The sequence below is a fragment of the Rutidosis leptorrhynchoides genome, chromosome 5 (assembly GCF_046630445.1).
Source record: "Rutidosis leptorrhynchoides isolate AG116_Rl617_1_P2 chromosome 5, CSIRO_AGI_Rlap_v1, whole genome shotgun sequence".
In the NCBI taxonomy this organism is placed as follows: Eukaryota; Viridiplantae; Streptophyta; class Magnoliopsida; order Asterales; family Asteraceae; genus Rutidosis; species Rutidosis leptorrhynchoides.
The window spans coordinates 132219374-132238569 of NC_092337.1; the positions used below are offsets into that span (position 1 = coordinate 132219374).

The following is a 19196-nucleotide window of genomic DNA, read 5'->3' on the forward strand; positions in this document are numbered from 1 at the left end:
TTCTTTGCACTCCATGATACGAGGTTTCCACTGAGAAAAATAGAATAACCATACGTAGAGCAATGTGTTTCAATACAACAAGCCCAGTCAGCAAGCATCAGAATACCCAAGTAACATCGGAGTAGGCGAATGATGGAATGAGAAACCATAGTTAACCATGCCTTTTACATAACGCAGAATGCGTTTAACAGCATGGTAATGAACATCTGGGAGCTTGAAGAAACTGACTTACTTGATTAACATCATACAAGATATCGGGTCGTGTGATGGTGAGGTATTTAAGAGCACCAACGAAAGACCGATAACGTGTTGGATCCTCAAATTTGCGTCCCTCTGATATGAACACCTCGGCGTTGAAGGCGAAACAGAAGCAGCAGCAGGTATGGCATCTTCACAGATGGTGCAAGGGTGTTTCGACACATTTGGGATTTGATCAGAATAGCTGTTGCGAAGGTTGTGCTACAAGTGGGGCAGGTGCGGATTCTTCATACTTAGAGAATACAAGGGAAGCAAGATCAACAAATGAGCTTCATCCAATTATGCGTGTCTTGTGATATACACGCGGACAGTAAGGGGGTAAAGACACTTATAACCCTTATGTTGCGTACTATAGCCAATGAAGATGTATTCCATACTACGAGGAGCCAATTTGTGTAGAGCATAGTATAAGTGTAGACGCGACATCCATAAGTAGGAAAATTTGCATAGTTCGGCAATGTGGAAAACAACAGCTCATAGGGTGTCACTACAAGAAGTTGGACCTTTAGCGTGGACAAATGTCCACGCAGTTAATCTACATGTCCAGGCGATTGAAGACATCTCATAGAGTGGAAGACACGAAATGGAAACCGATTGATAATATAAACCGCCGAACTAAATGTGTCTGTCCAAAGTGAAGCAGGGGCGTGGCCATTAAATAACATTTCCAATCCAGTTCGGTGATGTGGCGATGCTTGCGCTCAGCACGCCCATAATTCTCAGACTGTTTTTAACCCTAAAACAACAGCCATGGACTCTTCTGAGAGAGAAGATTAGATGATTATAAGTGCTTTCTAATCACTTTCGGTCCAGGTGAGATACGTTGAATTTGGAGCAGTCGTTTCACCGTTGACAATTAGAGGTTCTTGTTTTCACTATTGTACCATCAACATAGCCAACGAGTTTCTGGAAAGTGAGCAATGGTAGGAGTTGATACCTCCATAAAAGGTAATTTGTGGATGAAAGCTTAATTGTAATCATGTGAAGGACTGTATTTAATGGCAAAGTGCCATGTGAACAAAGAAATGAAGGTGTATATACTTGAACAATTCAATCATCATTATCATTATCTTCATATAAACAAAAAGTGTAAATCGATAACAATTAACAGATTCTCATATGTAAAATTATTAGATCAAACAGACTACACTTGTTCGGTTATAAAATTTAGATGGTTAAACACATAGCAGCAAACTCATTGCGTTTGGAGAGGTTGGATGTGACAATAAACGTCGCTTAGGGTTCATAACAACCTGACACAAACTCCTCACTCTTAGGAAGAATATTTCGACTTCACTGCATAAAAGTTTTGATTCAAATATTTTAAACAAATTAAGGTACTGAAAATTAAAATATGTCGACTTTGATAAGATTTGTAACGATATACGAGTAGTTAATAGACCTTCTATGTTTGTTTTATAAATATTCAGATACATAAAAGTTTGTTGGACACTAATATATTTTTTTTAAGCAAATTGAGTATAAAAAACAAAGATACAATGATTAAAAGTTCTTGTATGCTTCTTACACCGTATATGCCTCCAATGTATACATAATCACGAATGAGCAGCGGGGACTAGCTGCGCGTTGTTGCGGCTAACAGAGAGGCAAAGATAGAGCTTAAAACGATCTTAAGTAACGGAACGTAATAATGTTATGTATTCAATTGTTAAATAAACAACAATACCCACTTATAATAATAATATAATATATACATGTATAGGAAAACATATCGTTTACATAGAATAATAGAGAAATATTGATTCCAAGTTCTATTGCTCCGCATAAGTGTATAGCGTTGTCACTATTGGTCGTGGCCTTTTGTTACATCCTTGATTTAGATTAATTCCGGAATCAACTTGATGTATAGAAAAGATAGGTCCTTTAACATTGTTAATAATTAATAATAATATTTTCTTGCTTTTCAAAAAAAAAAAAAAAAACAGAGATATTTAAATGAAACCTATTATTAAGTCTATTATTAAGTTGAGATTGAAGGGACAAGTCTCATCCCTTAAATTGACTTTGATCAATGGCTCAGATTAAAACTTACAACATATCATTATTTGGGGCGGAGGGGTATTTTCGTTCATTCACTAACAAAATATACCTTACACCTACACGCTGGAAGTTCATTCGATCGATCTCATTCTTCACACACAAACGCACATTACGGACTAGGGTTTCAACACCGATTGTTATTTTCCTTCGATCAACATCAATCAAACCTGCCATTATCAACAACGATCAACAATAATCGATCATCATCTATCAACAAATGGTTAAATCAGACGATTCTCTGATCAAAAAACCATCATCGGTTAAAAAACAAGTTCCGGCTAATAAACAAGCTCCGGCAATATAACAAGCTCCGGCCAAATCTATTGGTAATTTTAACTAGTTTTATTGATGTTCGTTTATAATGAATCAAGTGTGTTTGTATTCCTTTGTTATTTTAAAAATTTTAGGGTTTCATGATATAGTCATTCGTGTGTGTTGCTTCTTTAATCACATGTTATTTGTTATGATTGTTTAATATGTGCATTTTATCTATGTATGAGTTGCATATTTGTTGTTAAATCAGAGTGTAAGTATAAAATTTGTGAGTATCTTTTAGGTTTTTCCAATCACATGTGATTATACAAGAAATCACTTGGAATTCACATTTAGATGTTAACAAATGATATCACTTGTGATTTGTTTAGTTTAATATTACTGATTTACTTTTGTAAACCACTTTTTTCATGTAAAAGAAAAGATCAATCTGTCATCAATGAAGTAGATAATCCTAAATAGAAACGTAAAGGTAGAGTTGTGGCTAATGAGAAACTTGTTTTTTAGTTACCTGCTATTAGGCTTAGGACCACTCCTGCGCAATTTGCAAAGGTCATGTGTTTTTTGACCCCTAAACAGAAAGCATGCGTCACAAGACTCGTTTTCGTTCTTTGATTGGTTTCAACATAGACCAATTGCCCGATAATCTTGCTTACTACGCTGTTGATAATTTTGATGGTAATAATTTTATTATGTTATTAATTTGAATTCGGTTTTCGGTTAACCGAATTTAAAATTTTCAAAATCAAAAACCAAAAAAAAAAAATCGAATTAAGAATTCGGTTTCGGTTTCGATCGATCCGAAAACCGTTTAAAAAATTTGGTTTGATTTTTTTTTTTTTAATTCGATTCGATATTCGATTTATTCGATTTAAAACTAAATGTCATACACTCCTGAGTGACTGTTTTAAAAAATAAAATAAAATGCTAAATATAGGAAAAACGTGGTTAAAAGCTCGCTCCATGTATTCGACCCAAGCCGAGCCAAATTAACCCGACCCTAACCCATCTGGCGACTGGTATTACCCCCAGCCCCAGGCCTCATTTCCGTTGTCTCTTTCAAAAGCGCACACACACACAAAAAGAGGACGTTAACGACCATGAACACCGGACCAGGACTCTTCTCCGATATCGGCAAAAAAGCCAAAGGTTCCTTTTCATTTCTCATTCAATTTAATTCTCTTTCTATATCTCATCATTCGTTTGTCATCCAGTAATCAATTGATCCTGATAACTATGTATGTAAATGAATTTGTAAAGTTATTGTTTATGAGCAATTTCTCACGTGTTTTTGATTTACTTGTAGATCTGCTAACGAGAGATTACATTTCGGATCATAAGTTTTCTGTTTCAACGAACAGTGCTACCGGAATTGTATGTACCAATTTCAATTTCACCTTGTTTATTTTTATTTAATTATTATTTATTTATTATAGATTGTAGAATTATAGATCATTGAAGATACTGTTATGATTATGAAATGTGCTTATGGATTTGATTTGTGATTCTGTACATATATTTTATAATTTAATATAAAATTAAGTTTCATTTGGCTTCTTCAAGAGTGATAAAAACCGAAAATGATCACCGATCTACTTATGGCTTACATTGCTTGAGCTTACATATTAGGTTAACAACACTCGTAGTTTAAGTTATATCATATGAATGATAGGGTTTAGTTTAAAAAATAAGTATAGCAGTGGAGAGTATGCACCGAATGGAGATGTTGTTCCATTAGTATATGCACTGCTTATATCATGTGAATGTTAGTTGACTAATACTGTAGTTTTTTTTTCTTCTTTTATTTAACTAGTTAAGAAAAGACTAGCGCGTTTCAATGAATGTTTGATAGATGTTCTCAGATAGACGATCCTATGAAATGCAGTTTTGTAGACTTACAAAGGAAAAAAATTATGAGTACATGATTACATTACCTGTAGACTAGTTTGGACAAAGGTGTGACTGAGGCCTTAATATTTATGTTGTTATTTAACTATTTCAAACACCAACATGACATGATTCAACTCAATATCATTAATTCATTATGCCCATTCAAAATTATTGACAGTGCACCATGTTTCGCTGTTGCCTGAGTAGTTGGTTGTTCTGCTGTGCATATTGCTGACCAGCTGTCGCATCATATAGAAAGTGAATGACATATTGTTATTTGTAAATTCATCAATATATTTACATGCCAAGTGTTCATTTAAGTCTCTATGCCTGTTGCTCTGTAGACTGTATTCTGCTTAATTGCTTATGTTGCTGCCAAATGGTGTCATGGTTTCACACAGTCAGTGTCACAATGCCATACTTAAACATACTCTTCACGTATCTTAGAGTTTATCTGATTGGCTGTGAGTTATTCTTTTGGGGATTTTGCACATATACCAAACCATCAATTCATGACACATTCCGTATATTAAATATCAATTTTTTATTTTTTTTGAAAGGCAAGTATATTATTATATAAATAAAATATCTAGCAAGAAGCTAGCAAACACAACACGAGACTACAAAGACACGACCTACAGATCAGGACCGACTAAATCACCAACTCGAAACAACTAAAAAAACACGAAAAGCACCAAGAGGAGAAACCAAACGAAAAAACAACACACGAGGGAAGCCTATCACGAAAACATACAAATGCTTATGAGATGTCACTCGAGCTAAGCACGACCCCAACCAACGAATATTACGTGTCCGAGTCAGAGCATGAACAATAATCCTGATCGACATCATCTTTATCAAAAGCCTCCATCATATCAACTAGATAGGCTCTTTCAAACCATCTATATTCGTCTCGACGCCTTCTTCGTTTCAAAAGCTTTTTCTACAGGACATAATTAGTAAAATGGTGTTTTATTAGTGGGGGCAATTTTTTCTTCTTAACCCGAAAACGAGCTACCGCGTTATAAGCTACTTTTCCATCGATTGATTTAGCACGACCAATTTTATTTAGGCTAGCCCCAAGAGTTTCAGTTACACCTGATCCGAACATTATACCAACATTTGACGAAGGACCATCAAACCCAGATGAAGGGCCAGACGAGGAAGAGGCTAAAGATTCCATAGTAGGTTCAATGGAAACATAATTTGTAGACTCACAAGAAGGCTTTAAATAGATGATGGATCTAGACTTAACAAATTCTACCGCTTTTGAATTGTCATGTGAATCGTTCATAATAGGCCCACAACAAACATTCACTTTCTCACTTTCCAACCCAATTTCTTTTAATGTCCCACCTTTTTCATTTGAACAATTAAAATTGTCACGCGTAGATTGAAATTTTGACTTTAAATCTGCTTTGTCTGCTGCACTACCCGAAAAAACACCATCATTGCATAAGTTTGAAATCTGGGATAACGAAACGATTTCTTCCTCAATTATCACCGACGATTCAGTGATCACAGGTTCGCCGGCGCAATTGTCATCGATTGTATTATCAAATTGAACACCAGATTTGGTGTCATCGGGATGGATATCGGAGATTCCAACACTGGAGAAGACATATATCCCGGAATTACATTCATGATTTACACCTTCAACCGAAGTATGCACTGCGTCGTTCAAAGATTTAGACGCTTGTGTTCTTTCACAATCAAGTCCCTCGACTCCTTCCACAAGGTTTCGCACCATTTTACTTTCATCATACTTGTTTTTGTTGGAGTATGATACCAAAATCATAGTGAGCGGAAGCATTTTAAAATTTACAAAATCATACTCTCCCAAGGACCCATGTACAAACTTTTAGCAAATAAAATATAAATCGAACAAGAGAAGGATAAGATTACAACATTTGTAGTCTTTGAAGATTGTTGTGGAGAACCCGAAGAAGAGTTCCTCTAAACGGTAGACACCCAAAGTTCCAACCTTGCTTTGATTTTTACCTTCTATTTTAACAAAACCTTTTCTTTCTTTGTTTTAAGAGATCACCGAAACCTTATCAAGTGTTTTGTTATTTTTTTTTTTGTGTGTTGTATCTAAGTGGGGTTTCAAACCTTTTAAGTCTTCCTTTTATTTTTAAGACTACTGAAAAGCATATTTTTGATGAGGTTCTCGGCTATCTTAAAAGAGAAAAAGGATTGGGAGATAGATATGAGATTAAAAAAAAATGCACACAGTCAAAGTTGCATGTCTTGTTAATTTAAAAGGATAATACTTTACTACTTCCCATTGCATGCGCATGTTGGAGATGTAAAAAGCAAACCACTTCACATGTAACATGATGGTTATGTAAAAATGCAAAACCACTTAACATGTGACATGGATTTTTACTGTCATTTACAAAACAGTTAATTATGTATTAGTTAACAAGATAACTAATTAATTAAACAAATCTCATACCTATTTAATTTATTAAACCATCAACAAATGTTCAATAAATTAATTCCCGGTTTAAAGGTATATCAAACAATTTACGATTGGCCTTTGTGTGTGACCGAATAGGATAAATGGACTTTATATTATTTAATGTCATGGGCATACTTTCGGAATATATGTACCACGGTCAAACCACGATTGAACCGTAGCCAACCCGAGAATATATTTCTAACAGACTCCCACTTGCACTGACATTAATAATATTGGCTAGTCTTAAAAGACAAACCATGTGTAACAACTAGTCTGCTACGTTACACTCCTATATTTTGATTTATATCAATCATCCTTTTGTTCTAGATATCTATATGAACGTGTGACATGGTTAAGTGTCAATCATCATCGTTCAAGATTATGTTTCCCGATAGAGATTTGTGGTGATCAAATAGACTGCAATTGCATTAATTCAGTCGTAGCATGGCCATGCATTTAATTCAGCACAAATCAACGAGGGGCCCAGAGATATCGCTTCAACTTGCTTAGAGAAGAAGGAACAAATTGCTTCAACTGTATAGACATCCACCACATCCTATATTTTACCTGATATGCACCCTTATGACTGGCATTTGCGCACAGCGTTAAATACAGGTCAAAGTAGAATATAGTTTGTGTCAGGATTCCTCATACATATCCACTCTAGGATAAATGATGTTGCCATCTTAGAGCTTACTTGTGACTTAAAACCATGAAGTAGCGTCTAAGTGTGGTCATTCCAAAACCTTGAATCAACTATCAAGTTTCTCATGAATGTAGTTTCATATAAGCCTATATTACTACACTTCATAGCAGCCTTAATTCAATTCTCTCTTCCGTAGAGAATGACCGACTGTGGAAGTTTATGAAATAATATTCATTGGAAGTTAAAACATGCAAAATGAAACATGGCAATATACAATGAAATGATCGCATCGTGCGCATAATATAATCTCAATATATTAATCATCAGATCAATTGCAACATACATTATTGCCCAATGTTTAAAGTTTCAAACTTAACATAATAAATACAATCAAACTTTATCATCAATGACACGAATGCCAATAGACATGCTATGAGCATCATGCTTAGTCTGTGGCAAAGGCTTGGTGAAAGGATCAGCCAAGTTCTTAGTCGTGTCTACTCTACTTAATAATATATCATTATCTGCTACAAGTTGACGGATGTAATGGTACTTTCTGAGTATGTGCCGTGTGCGCTTTTGTGACCTCGGTTCTTGAGCCAAGACAACCGCACTCACATTGTCGCAGAAAATCTCAACAGGATCATGGATTGTAGGAACCACACCTAGATCCCCGATGAATTTCTTTATCCACATGGCCTCTTTAGCAGCTTCATTTACCGCTATATACTCGGCTTCTGTCGTAGAATCAGCAATAGTACTTTGCTTGGAGCTTCTCCAAGTGACGGCTCCACCGTTCAACATAAACACAAATCCTGATTGTGAAGAGCAATCATCTCTATCTGATTGGAAACTAGCGTCCGAGTATCCTTTGACGCTCAGCTCGTCACTCCCACCATAGACCAAGAACATCTCTTTAGTCCTCCTAAGATACTTTAGAATGTTCTTGACTGCTATCCAATGAGCTTCACCAGGGTTGGCCTGATAACGACTAGTCATGCTTAATGTATACGATACGTCAGGCCTAGTGCATATCATGGCATACATGATCGATCCTATAGCTGAAGCATATGGAGTCCGACTCATGGTAGCTGATTCCAAGTCAGAATTAGGACATTGAGACTTGCTCAATATCATTCCAGGGTTCATAGGAACACACCCTTTCTTGGAGTTGTGCATACCGAATTTCTTCAGTATCTTATCTACATATGCACTTTGGCTTAGCCCAATCAATCTCCTTGATCTATCTCGATAGATTCTAATTCCCAAAATGTATGATGCATCTTCCAAATCTTTCATGGAGAAACATTTCCCTAGCCAAGCTTTGACATCTTTCAATGTCGGGATATCGTTTCCCATGAGTAATATGTCATCGACATATAGTACAAGGAAGACTACAACACTCCCACTAGACCTAACATGGACACATGGCTCATCTTCACTTCTGATAAAACCAAATTCTTTGATTTTCTCATTAAAGCAAAGATTCCAGCTACGAGAAGCTTGTTTAAGTCCATAAATGGACTTTTGAAGCTTGCACACACTTTTAGGATACTTAGGATGTACAAAACCCTCAGGCTGTGTCATAAACACATCATCTGTTAGCTTACCATGAAGAAAAGCTGTTTTTACATCCATTTGCCATATTTCGTAGTCATAAAATGCAGCTATGGCAAGAAGTATTCTAATGGATTTCAACATAGCCACTGGTGAAAAGGTTTCATCGTAGTCTACACCATGTTGTTGCGTGTAACCCTTAGCCACCAGTCTGGCTTTGAATGTGTGTACATTTCCATCCATGTCGGTCTTCTTCTTGAAGACCCACTTACACCCAATGGTTTTAATTCCTGGTGTATGATCAATCAAGGTCCAGACTTGATTATCATGCATGGATTGAATCTCGTTGTCCATAGCCTCCTTCCATTTGGCAGACTCGGGGCCTGTCATCGCTTCCTGATAGGTAATAGTTTCATCAGAATCTATATTTTCGTCATCACCCTTAAATATGTGTAAACTATATTTCTTTGGTGTTTGACGCACTCTATCAGATCTACGTATGGGTTGTGGCTGTAGGTCAGTTTCTTTCTCAACAGCAGGCTCGTCAACCTCTTGAAGAGAATCAGTCCCAATATCGGTTTCCATGTCGGTTGATTCTTGAATTTCTTCAAGGTCAATTTTGTTCCCACTGGTTCCTTTTGATATGAGATCCTTTTCAAGGAAGACTCCCCTTCGAGACACAAAGACTTTGTTCTCAGTAGGGTTGTAAAACAAATATCCAAAAGAATCAGTTGGGTATCCAACAAATAAACACTTTTCGGATCTGGGTTCAAGTTTATCTTGAGCTTCACGACGAACGTAAGCCTCACAACCCCAGATTCTTAGATATGAGAGAGACACAGCTTTGCCATGCCATATCTCATAAGGTGTTTTAGAAACTTTCTTGGTTGGGATGAGGTTAAGGATCCTTGCGGCAGTTTGTAGGGCATAACCCCAAAAACTGATTGGAAGCTTTGTGCGGCTCATCATGGATCGAACCATATCAAGTAATGTTCGATTCCTCCTTTCAGCCACACCATTATGCTGTGGTGTTCTAGGAGGAGCTAATTGTGAGATTATCCCACACCCCCGTAGATGATCACGAAATTCGTCATTAAGATATTCACCACCTCTATCAGATCGGAGAATCTTAATTCTTTTGTTCAGTTGATTTTCTACTTCGTTTTGGTATGCCTTGAACACTCCCAAAGTTTCAGACTTTTGTTTAATTAAATAAACATAACCATATCTACTGAAGTCATCAGTAAATGTAACGAAGTATCGTTCCTGGTGTCTAGTAGGCGATCTGAACTGACCGCACACATCAGTGTGTACCAATCCTAACAGATCCTTAGCCCGTTCACAGTTTCCTGTGAAAGGTGCCTTTGTCATTTTTCCTGATAAGCAAGATTCGCATTCATCATATGATATTATATCAAATGATTCTAGAATTCCATCTGACTGGAGTTTGGCTATGCGTTTCTTGTTTATGTGGCCTAAACGACAATGCCATAGATACGTTTTATCCAAACCATCTTTGGATGAATCAACATTATAGATTGAACTATCATTTAGCTTTGCTGTGGTTTCTAAGATGCCTTTACAAGGACTAGCCTTGAAATAAAACATCCCATTTTTGTGAACAAGTATTGATCCATTATCAAAACTAAAATTAAAACCATCATTAAATAAAGCATCAAAAGATATAATGTTTCTTGCCATTTCGGCACTGTAGCAAACATTAGATAAAACAATACATAAACCAGAATCAAAAGAAAGCTTGTATTCTCCAATCATGTCAACAGAGGCAACATTCTTATTCCCCATGATTAGATTAAGCTCCCCGGTCTTCAGCTTCCTACTTCTTGTGAGTCCCTGCACATTAGTACAAATGTGAGTACCACATCCTGTGTCCAATACCCAGGAATTAGAAATAGTAGTATTGTTTAGTTCAATCATGAACAAACCTGAAGATACGGCGACTCCCTTAGCCCGTAGTTCATTAAGTTCCTTCAAGTACTTAGTACAATTGCGCCTCCAATGTCCTTTTTCCCCACAATGAAAGCATATTGCTTCTTCAGGAGACTTGGTTTGCGGGATCTTTGAAGTAGAAGAGTTAGCAATGCCCTTAGGTTTGGGTTTGAAGTTGGATGTGCCAACCTTACCCTTGCCCTTGTTCTTGCCCTTTGTTTTGTTTTTCTTCTTCTTGATCCCACTTTCACGAATGGCTAGGACGGTAGTTGCGGGTTTAGCTTTGGCCATGTTAGCCTCAGCGGTTTTCAACATGCCATGGAGCTCCATGATTGTTTTCTCCATATTGTTCATATTATAGTTCATAATGAATCCTTCATATGCACTAGTCAGCGAGTTCAGGATAAAATCCGTTGCAAGCTCCTGACTTATGGAAAAACCAAGGCGCTCCAGCCAGTCTATGTACCCTTTCATTTGTAGTACATGGACACTAACGCTACTTCCCGTTGCCATTTTGCAAGATACGAGAGCTTTTACGGTGTCAAACCTTTCTTGCTTTGCTTGTTGTTGGAACATGTCCTTGAGTTGGTTAAGCATGTCATACGACCCTAAGCTCTCCATGCCCTTTTGGAGCTCCGGAGACATGGTCGCCAACATCAAGCATGCTACCTCATTAGACTCGGAACGCCGTTTTTCAAACTCGTCCCTAGCCGCTTGAGTAGCTCTCGATCCGGGTTCTGCCGGTAAGGGTTCCTCAATTGCCCTGATCTTTCCTTCCATCCTAAGAGCAATTCTTAGGTTGCGAAGCCAGTCCATGTAGTTCAAGCCCGTAAGCTTGTCCTTTTCGAGGAGCCCTTTAAGGCAGAAATTAGTGATTGATGACGGAGTAGGATTTGTGTTAGTTGCAGACATCTGTCATATTTTTAAAGTAAGTTGTATTAGTTAGTTTGATATGTTTAATCCTTGTTAAGATAATTACCCAAGTGTGTTCAATATTCAAACAATTATAATTAACAAGGCTAAGATCCATATTTCACTTATGGTAACGACGGGTTCGCCGCGGATCGCCAACCATAAGCTATTTAGGTAGGTAACTATATTACCAATTTCATCCATTATGAAATTCTTAGGTTCTGCGGGATTTTAGTGATAATCAATTATTTCACTTGGCATGTTTAATCCCTTCGATGCTAATCCTTCCTCGTGGCGGGTTTGCCGCGAACCACGACTTCGGATTGTAAACCGTCCATGATATATACACGTGAAATCCGGCCCAAGACTCTCGGGTATCGCGAAATTCACCTCACCCTTCCCAACACCCAATTAAAGTCCGGCCCAAGACTCTCGGGTATCGCGAACTCTAACAAGTAGAAGGTTCGGATGTGTGTACTACTCATGGATAGCATAAAGTTTACATTTAAAACGGTTTTTGTTTTCTTTTAGCAAAAGTAGTTTATACCATTTTAAAACATTTGCTAATTATGTATTGCGTGTTGCGTTTGTTAAACTAATTTTAACCAAACCATTTTATATGATTATTGTCCTTTTGTTTTTAAAACATTTTCTAGCTAGCATGGCATAGACAAATAATAAAACAATAATAATCATGACACGCAAATATCGGTAGTATGCCTCGAGTCCTATGCGTTTTTCCGGTGAGCCAACACACGGAAAAACATGGTCAACTAGGGACATAACCTTGTGTGAGAATTGGCTCCCACTAAAACCGCCATCTCCATTATATGCTCGGATGGGCCGCCTTGTGAACATCGTCTTCTTGATTCCATTCTTGGTTGCATTATCTTACAAAATAAAAAAAACTATTCTATTTCCTATACTATTACAAATACAATATAAATAGAAAGACGACATGCAAGTCGTTTAATAAATTATTACATTCATCCCGAATAAATAATAAACACGACATGCAAGCCGTTTAATAAATTATTACATTCATCCCGAATAAATAATAAATTAAATCATACAACCAAACATCCACACAAGGGTCTTATTGAGGCAAATACTACCGATTTCATACAACAATCATATACAAAGCAAATGGAGTGCCAAATATCCATTTTTATGAAACATGTTTCGATAAGGATTGATTTAAACAACACTTAATGGCACACAAAATAATCAATCCTTGTTTACATAACTTATGTATGCATGTAAACCCACTTCATATTTTGTAAGTATGGTTTTCATGCCAAAACCATCCAAACAAACATATTAAGTGAATCAAAACATGTTGGAGATTTATTCACTTTAACCAAGCATAAAGTCTAAAATTAACAATTTTAATTTTCTCATTTCATGTAAAACATGAAAAGAATTCATGTACTTTATTTTCCTAAACATTGAATCTTTAATAATCAACATGCAAGTTACATTTTTTAATTTTCGGAATTAATTTTGGCAGATTCATACATCAACTTTAAATGGTCATATCTTACTCATTTCTAATCCGTTTTCGATGAATTTTTTTTTCAAATTTAAGTTCTTTCGGTTATCTTTCAAATGCAATTGGCCTCATACGAAAATATGGAGTTTAAAGTCTCGAAACAGCCCAAGAAAGACAGACTGTTCAAGATGAAAAAAAACTTTTAAAATGAGATTAACCATTTAACATTTTGCCAAAACCCAAGATTCAAATATTATTTAGGAAACATAAAAACACAAATCATGATAATAGTTTTGCATGTTCGTTATGCATAATCATCTCCAAGTATCATGCATACACATTTATCAAAACGATTATCATAAGAAAGGTTTGCTAAAATTTGTACAAGATGGCTCGGATACCACTTGTTGGAGTATGATACCAAAATCATAGTGAGCGGAAGCATTTTAAAATTTACAAAATCATACTCTCCCAAGGACCCACGTACAAACTTTTAGCAAATAAAATATAAATCGAACAAGAGAAGGATAAGATTACAACCTTTGTAGTCTTTGAAGATTGTTGTGGAGAACCCGAAGAAGAGTTCCTCTAAACGGTAGACACCCAAAGTTCCAACCTTGCTTTGATTTTTACCTTCTATTTTAACAAAACCTTTTCTTTCTTTGTTTTAAGAGATCACCGAAACCTTATCAAGTGTTTTGTTATTTTTTTTTTTTGTGTGTTGTATCTAAGTGGGGTTTCAAACCTTAAGTCTTCCTTTTATTTTTAAGACTACTGAAAAGCATATTTTTGATGAGGTTCTCGACTATCTTAAAAGAGAAAAAGGATTGGGAGATAGATATGAGATTAAAAAAAAATGCACACAGTCAAAGTTGCATGTCTTGTTAATTTAAAAGGATAATACTTTACTACTTCCCATTGCATGCGCATGTTGGAGATGTAAAAAGCAAACCACTTCACATGTAACATGATGGTTATGTAAAAATGCAAAACCACTTAACATGTGACATGGATTTTTACTGTCATTTACAAAACAGTTAATTATGTATTAGTTAACAAGATAACTAATTAATTAAACAAATCTCATACCTATTTAATTTATTAAACCATCAACAAATGTTCAATAAATTAATTCCCGGTTTAAAGGTATATCAAACAATTTACGATTGGCCTTTGTGTGTGACCGAATAGGATAAATGGACTTTATATTATTTAATGTCATGGGCATACTTTCGGAATATATGTACCACGGTCAAACCACGATTGAACCGTAGCCAACCCGAGAATATATTTCTAACAGTTTTCAAGTGAGCCATCTTCGAAAGCAGTCTTGACCGGATTAGATTTCGAGACAACTTCATCGGTCTCCGATGATTTATTAGAATCTAAACCAGAAGCTGAACATTTTTTATCTCCCTCGAAAACCTTACAACTCTCCTCACCAACAACCTCGACCTTACTTTTCACTACTTCAAAATGCTTTTTATTCACTTCAATCAATGCCCAAGATAACCGCTCATTGTTAAAACTAAACACGAGATTGTGATTTTGTACCGATTTAGGGATACTAAACTCGATACGTTTACCACCAACCTTTATTTCAATATGATTATTTTCCTGGAACATAAGCTCATTATCATATTTGTTAATACCTTTAATTGTATCTGCAAAAGATCTACCTTCCCATTTTGATGCCTTAGGTTGAACATGGTTCGAATTAACAGGAGGGAAGTCCTTTCTTTCATCAATATTCTCAAAGCCAGTACCAACATCACTCCGAGAAAGCTTAGAAGCCACTTGTTTCCTCTCAAATGCCTTAAATGCACGAATCGACCTTCCATTAATCTGAATGGCATTTAAGACTTTTGTGAAGCAATCAACATCACTAATGTCCTCAAATCTTACAAACCCAAAGCGTTGTCCACTTGACAATCTCTTTCGAGGTAAATACACGTCCTTCAGAGCACCATAGTTCTCAAAAACTCTCCAACATTCGTCTCGAGACCATGTTTCCGGGAAGTTAAAAAACATAAACGACGATAAACGATTATCACTCGACTTTTTGCACGAATATCCATTTGACATGGACATGGAAAACGACTTTTCAACTTTCCTCTCGACCATTGGATTCTCACATCGTTTCACGATTAATGGGAATTGAGAGTTGATCGGAAAAGGGAAGAAAGGTAGCCGAAAAAGAGTTAGGGTTACACGAAATCTTAATTGGGATAAGACAAGAACGCAATTTGTCTCTAGGCAAGAAGAGATCAAATTAAATATCAATCATATGTAAAATTAAGTAGATTAGAGTCATTAGACTACCTGCCAGCTGTTAAGTGGCTTCATGATCACAAATTTGATTTTGGCTCTATTATTGATCCTATTTTATTCAGGAAATCTTTGTCTGAAAAAAAAAATTCCTTCTTCTATGTTGCCCCAATTTTTCTATCTGAAAGCAGTTTGCAAACTTCTTATCTGCCTTCAATTTTTTGTTTCTTAATAGTTGTTTTAAGTATACTAATACGACAAATTTCCATTGATTATTGTTGACAAACAAACTAAAATCAAGATGTGACTTTAAGAAATCACTTTGAGTCAGACGCTTAATTAATACCCCACTTTGACTTTTGAATGAGTTCCCAAATCTAGGTTCATTCTAATGAATCGATTTTTTCATTTACACTTTAAATTTCAAGACACCTCTTCAAAGGTCATTCGCGTACCTTGGATTTTGCTTTTGGATTATTTTAACCTTCTGAGTTGAGATGTCCAGAAATCCAGAATGTGTACTTTTAGATGTTTCTAGTGACCTTCATGAGTTCATCGAGTGTCATATCCCAAAATCACAAAATTACATAGTGTTGCACATCTTAAACATGGAAATAACTGATTGGTTTCACATTCTACAAGTTTCCAAGTGGTTAAAGAGAATTATAGCTTTTGTTGAGGATTCCGTTTTTATGGTTTTTGGTTGATTTTTGTTCTCATCGTCACATCATAATCATCGTTCTATTTTGTGTGATATAGCTATGATATTTTGAATGTGTATGCCATCAATCGGCTGTTTCATATTCATATTTACTTAATTTGTATACATAATTTGGCTACTGACATCACATTGACAAATCATTATAAGATGGTCATATTGATCAAGGTTGGAGAACTCAGAATTACTTGCTCAATACTCTGCCAGTACTCGGTTTATGAATAACTCCGAGCCGTCAGCCAAAGATGGTCAAACTCAATCAAAACCCAGTCAAACTAGATCTAAACTCTGTCAAACTCGGCCAAAACACGGGATTACTCGGAAATTGGCCAAAATTCACTCAAAACTCGTCAAAAACTCGGGATTACTTGGAAATTTGGTTAAAACAAAGCCAAATTCAAACTTAGTCAACATCTGAGTATTCCCCAAGTTGTCGAGTACTCCTTAAAAAGTTCTGACCGAGAGCTACCCGAGCAGCGAGATTTGAAACCTTAATAAGTCCACCAACATCGCCTTATTTTATCATGCTAATTACTTGATTGAATCTTACATTAGCTCTTTGAAGTTTTCCCCCATTTGTTTCCCATTTCTCATTGCTTGAAGAAACATGCATTCATGCTAGCTTTATCTTTGACCTTATGTACAATGTTATACATCTTGCTACACTGTGATTAATTTAACCAATATCTTTTTGGTAGTGTATCATAGGATGACGCTTTCATCACTTCTATTATATCTTTTAAAAGGAATGATACCTGAAATCAGAAATCCTCCTTGTATCTAATATTCTTTGCCTAATCTTATTTAGATGATAGCCGAAAACGAAATGGTGGGTGGTTTTTTTATAGTTTGGTGCTTGCGTATAATTAGTTACATTAAAGTATACAGAAACATAAAAAAGTTCTCATCCTCCTCCATTTTGGTCTTCAAAATAAAATAATATAGAACCTTGCTCTCAGCTCAAATTGCGTTGCTTCAATCGTCTATTGTTTTATTGCAGGCACTTACATCATCTGCAACAAAGAAGGGGGGTCTGTCATCGGGAGATATTGGGGCAGTCTACAAATACAAGAACACATTAGTCGATATCAAACTCGACACAGAGTCAAACGTATACTCTTCACTCCATTTCTTTTCGAGCCACTAACAAATGTAACATTTCTCTTATAAAATCCTTCTTGTTTAGCAGATTGCAACCACATTAACAATCATTGATATCGTGCCTTCAACCAAGACTATTGCCTCATTTAAACTGCCTAATTCGAAATCTGGCAAGGTACATGCTCAATAATACTTTCTTATTATTATTTTTTATTTAATCATTCTTGGTCATGGTTTGGTGATCACTGATGTTTTTTTATGCAGGTTGAGGTTCAATACTTTCATAATCATGCTTCGCTGACATCAGCGGTTGCTTTAACTGAAACACCCACAATCGATGTTTCAGCTACCATAGGCACTCCAACTTTTGTTATTGGTGCAGAGGCAGGTTATGAGTCTTCATCTGGTACACTAACCAAGTACACTGCCGGCGTCAGCATCAATAAACCCGATTCTAGTGCTTCCATTGTCTTGTAAGCAATTTATGAGTATGCTGTCTGGAGGTGGCAAACTGGTCGGGTCACGGGTTGAGTTGACCTAAACTATATATGTTCTAAGCCTTTTTATAATTAGTAGCCATATGGTGTGTTATAAACTTATAATATGATTACAAAAGCATATATGCTGTATGATTTAAATACCCGTTTACTTTATTTAATAGACTGACTTAGGAGGTTTAAAGCATTTAACTACACTATCAGCAAATTTGACCCTTTTGACATGTTTATTTTTTATTAATGTTTCATCCCATTTGTTAGAGGTTATTCACTTATTTCCATAACCAGAGTCGATTCTTTTGTTAGTGAATGGGTCTAAATTGTCACCTCTAATTGCACTTTAGCCTTTTATGAGTAAAGTATTGTCCACCATATGTATTATAAGGTAATTATGTGAAATTGACTTTTATTTTATAGGGGTGACAAAGGAGACACTATAAGGGCATCATATATACATCATTTGGACGCGTCAAAAAAGAGTGGGGCTGTAGGTGAGATAACCAGAAGGTTTTCAACAAATGAGAACACTTTCACAGTTGGAGGGTCTTATGCTGTGGATAGTCTGACCTTGGTCAAAGCTAAGCTGAATAACCACGGTAAGCTCGGTGCGTTGCTGCAGCATGAGATCATTCCCAAATCACTCGTGACCATGTCTAGTGAGCTGGACACTAGAGCATTGGACCGAAACCCCAAATTTGGTTTGGCTCTTGCTCTTAAACCTTGATCTTGAGTGAGATGGTATGCCTTGTTGATTTTTTGAAAAACAATTTTTACGACTAGATAGCCCGTTGAAGGGAGCATTCGATCAATAAGTAGTCCCTCGTTTTACATTTACGAGGTTTTCCAGGTGAACTACTTGAACACTTGTGTCGTTTTATTGTTAATTCTTTGTGGTATTATTTTTGGATTTATTGTTAATTCTTTGGGGTGCTAGCATGGCTTTTTTTGTATTTTTTTTTTAGATGGTAATATTTTTCTGTCACAGTGTGTTTTTCAAATCGGACACAAAGATGGCATTGTGATTGACGTTCTAATATAATAATATTCTTATAAGCTTGAGCCTACGGTTACATCATTGGCTAGTCATTTATTTGAACCAAGAGACGCCA

The 19196-nt window shown here is 36.1% G+C and overlaps 1 protein-coding gene across 2 annotated transcripts; it reads left to right on the plus strand.

Moving 5' to 3' along the window:
• Nucleotides 1-3593: 3593 nt before the first annotated feature.
• On the plus strand, nucleotides 3594-18993 carry LOC139847767 (mitochondrial outer membrane protein porin 2-like). 2 transcript variants are annotated; one of them, XM_071837488.1, is made up of 6 exons: nucleotides 3594-3741; nucleotides 3899-3966; nucleotides 17490-17600; nucleotides 17676-17765; nucleotides 17855-18063; nucleotides 18505-18993. In XM_071837488.1, exons 1-6 carry the CDS (start codon nucleotides 3693-3695, stop codon nucleotides 18809-18811), a joined length of 834 nt encoding a protein of 277 aa, XP_071693589.1. In that variant the 5' UTR covers nucleotides 3594-3692; the 3' UTR covers nucleotides 18812-18993. The 2 variants fall into 2 exon arrangements, with proteins under 2 accessions (XP_071693589.1, XP_071693590.1); XM_071837489.1 differs by having other exon boundaries at nucleotides 17679-17765.
• The last annotated feature ends 203 nt before the right edge of the window (nucleotides 18994-19196 follow it).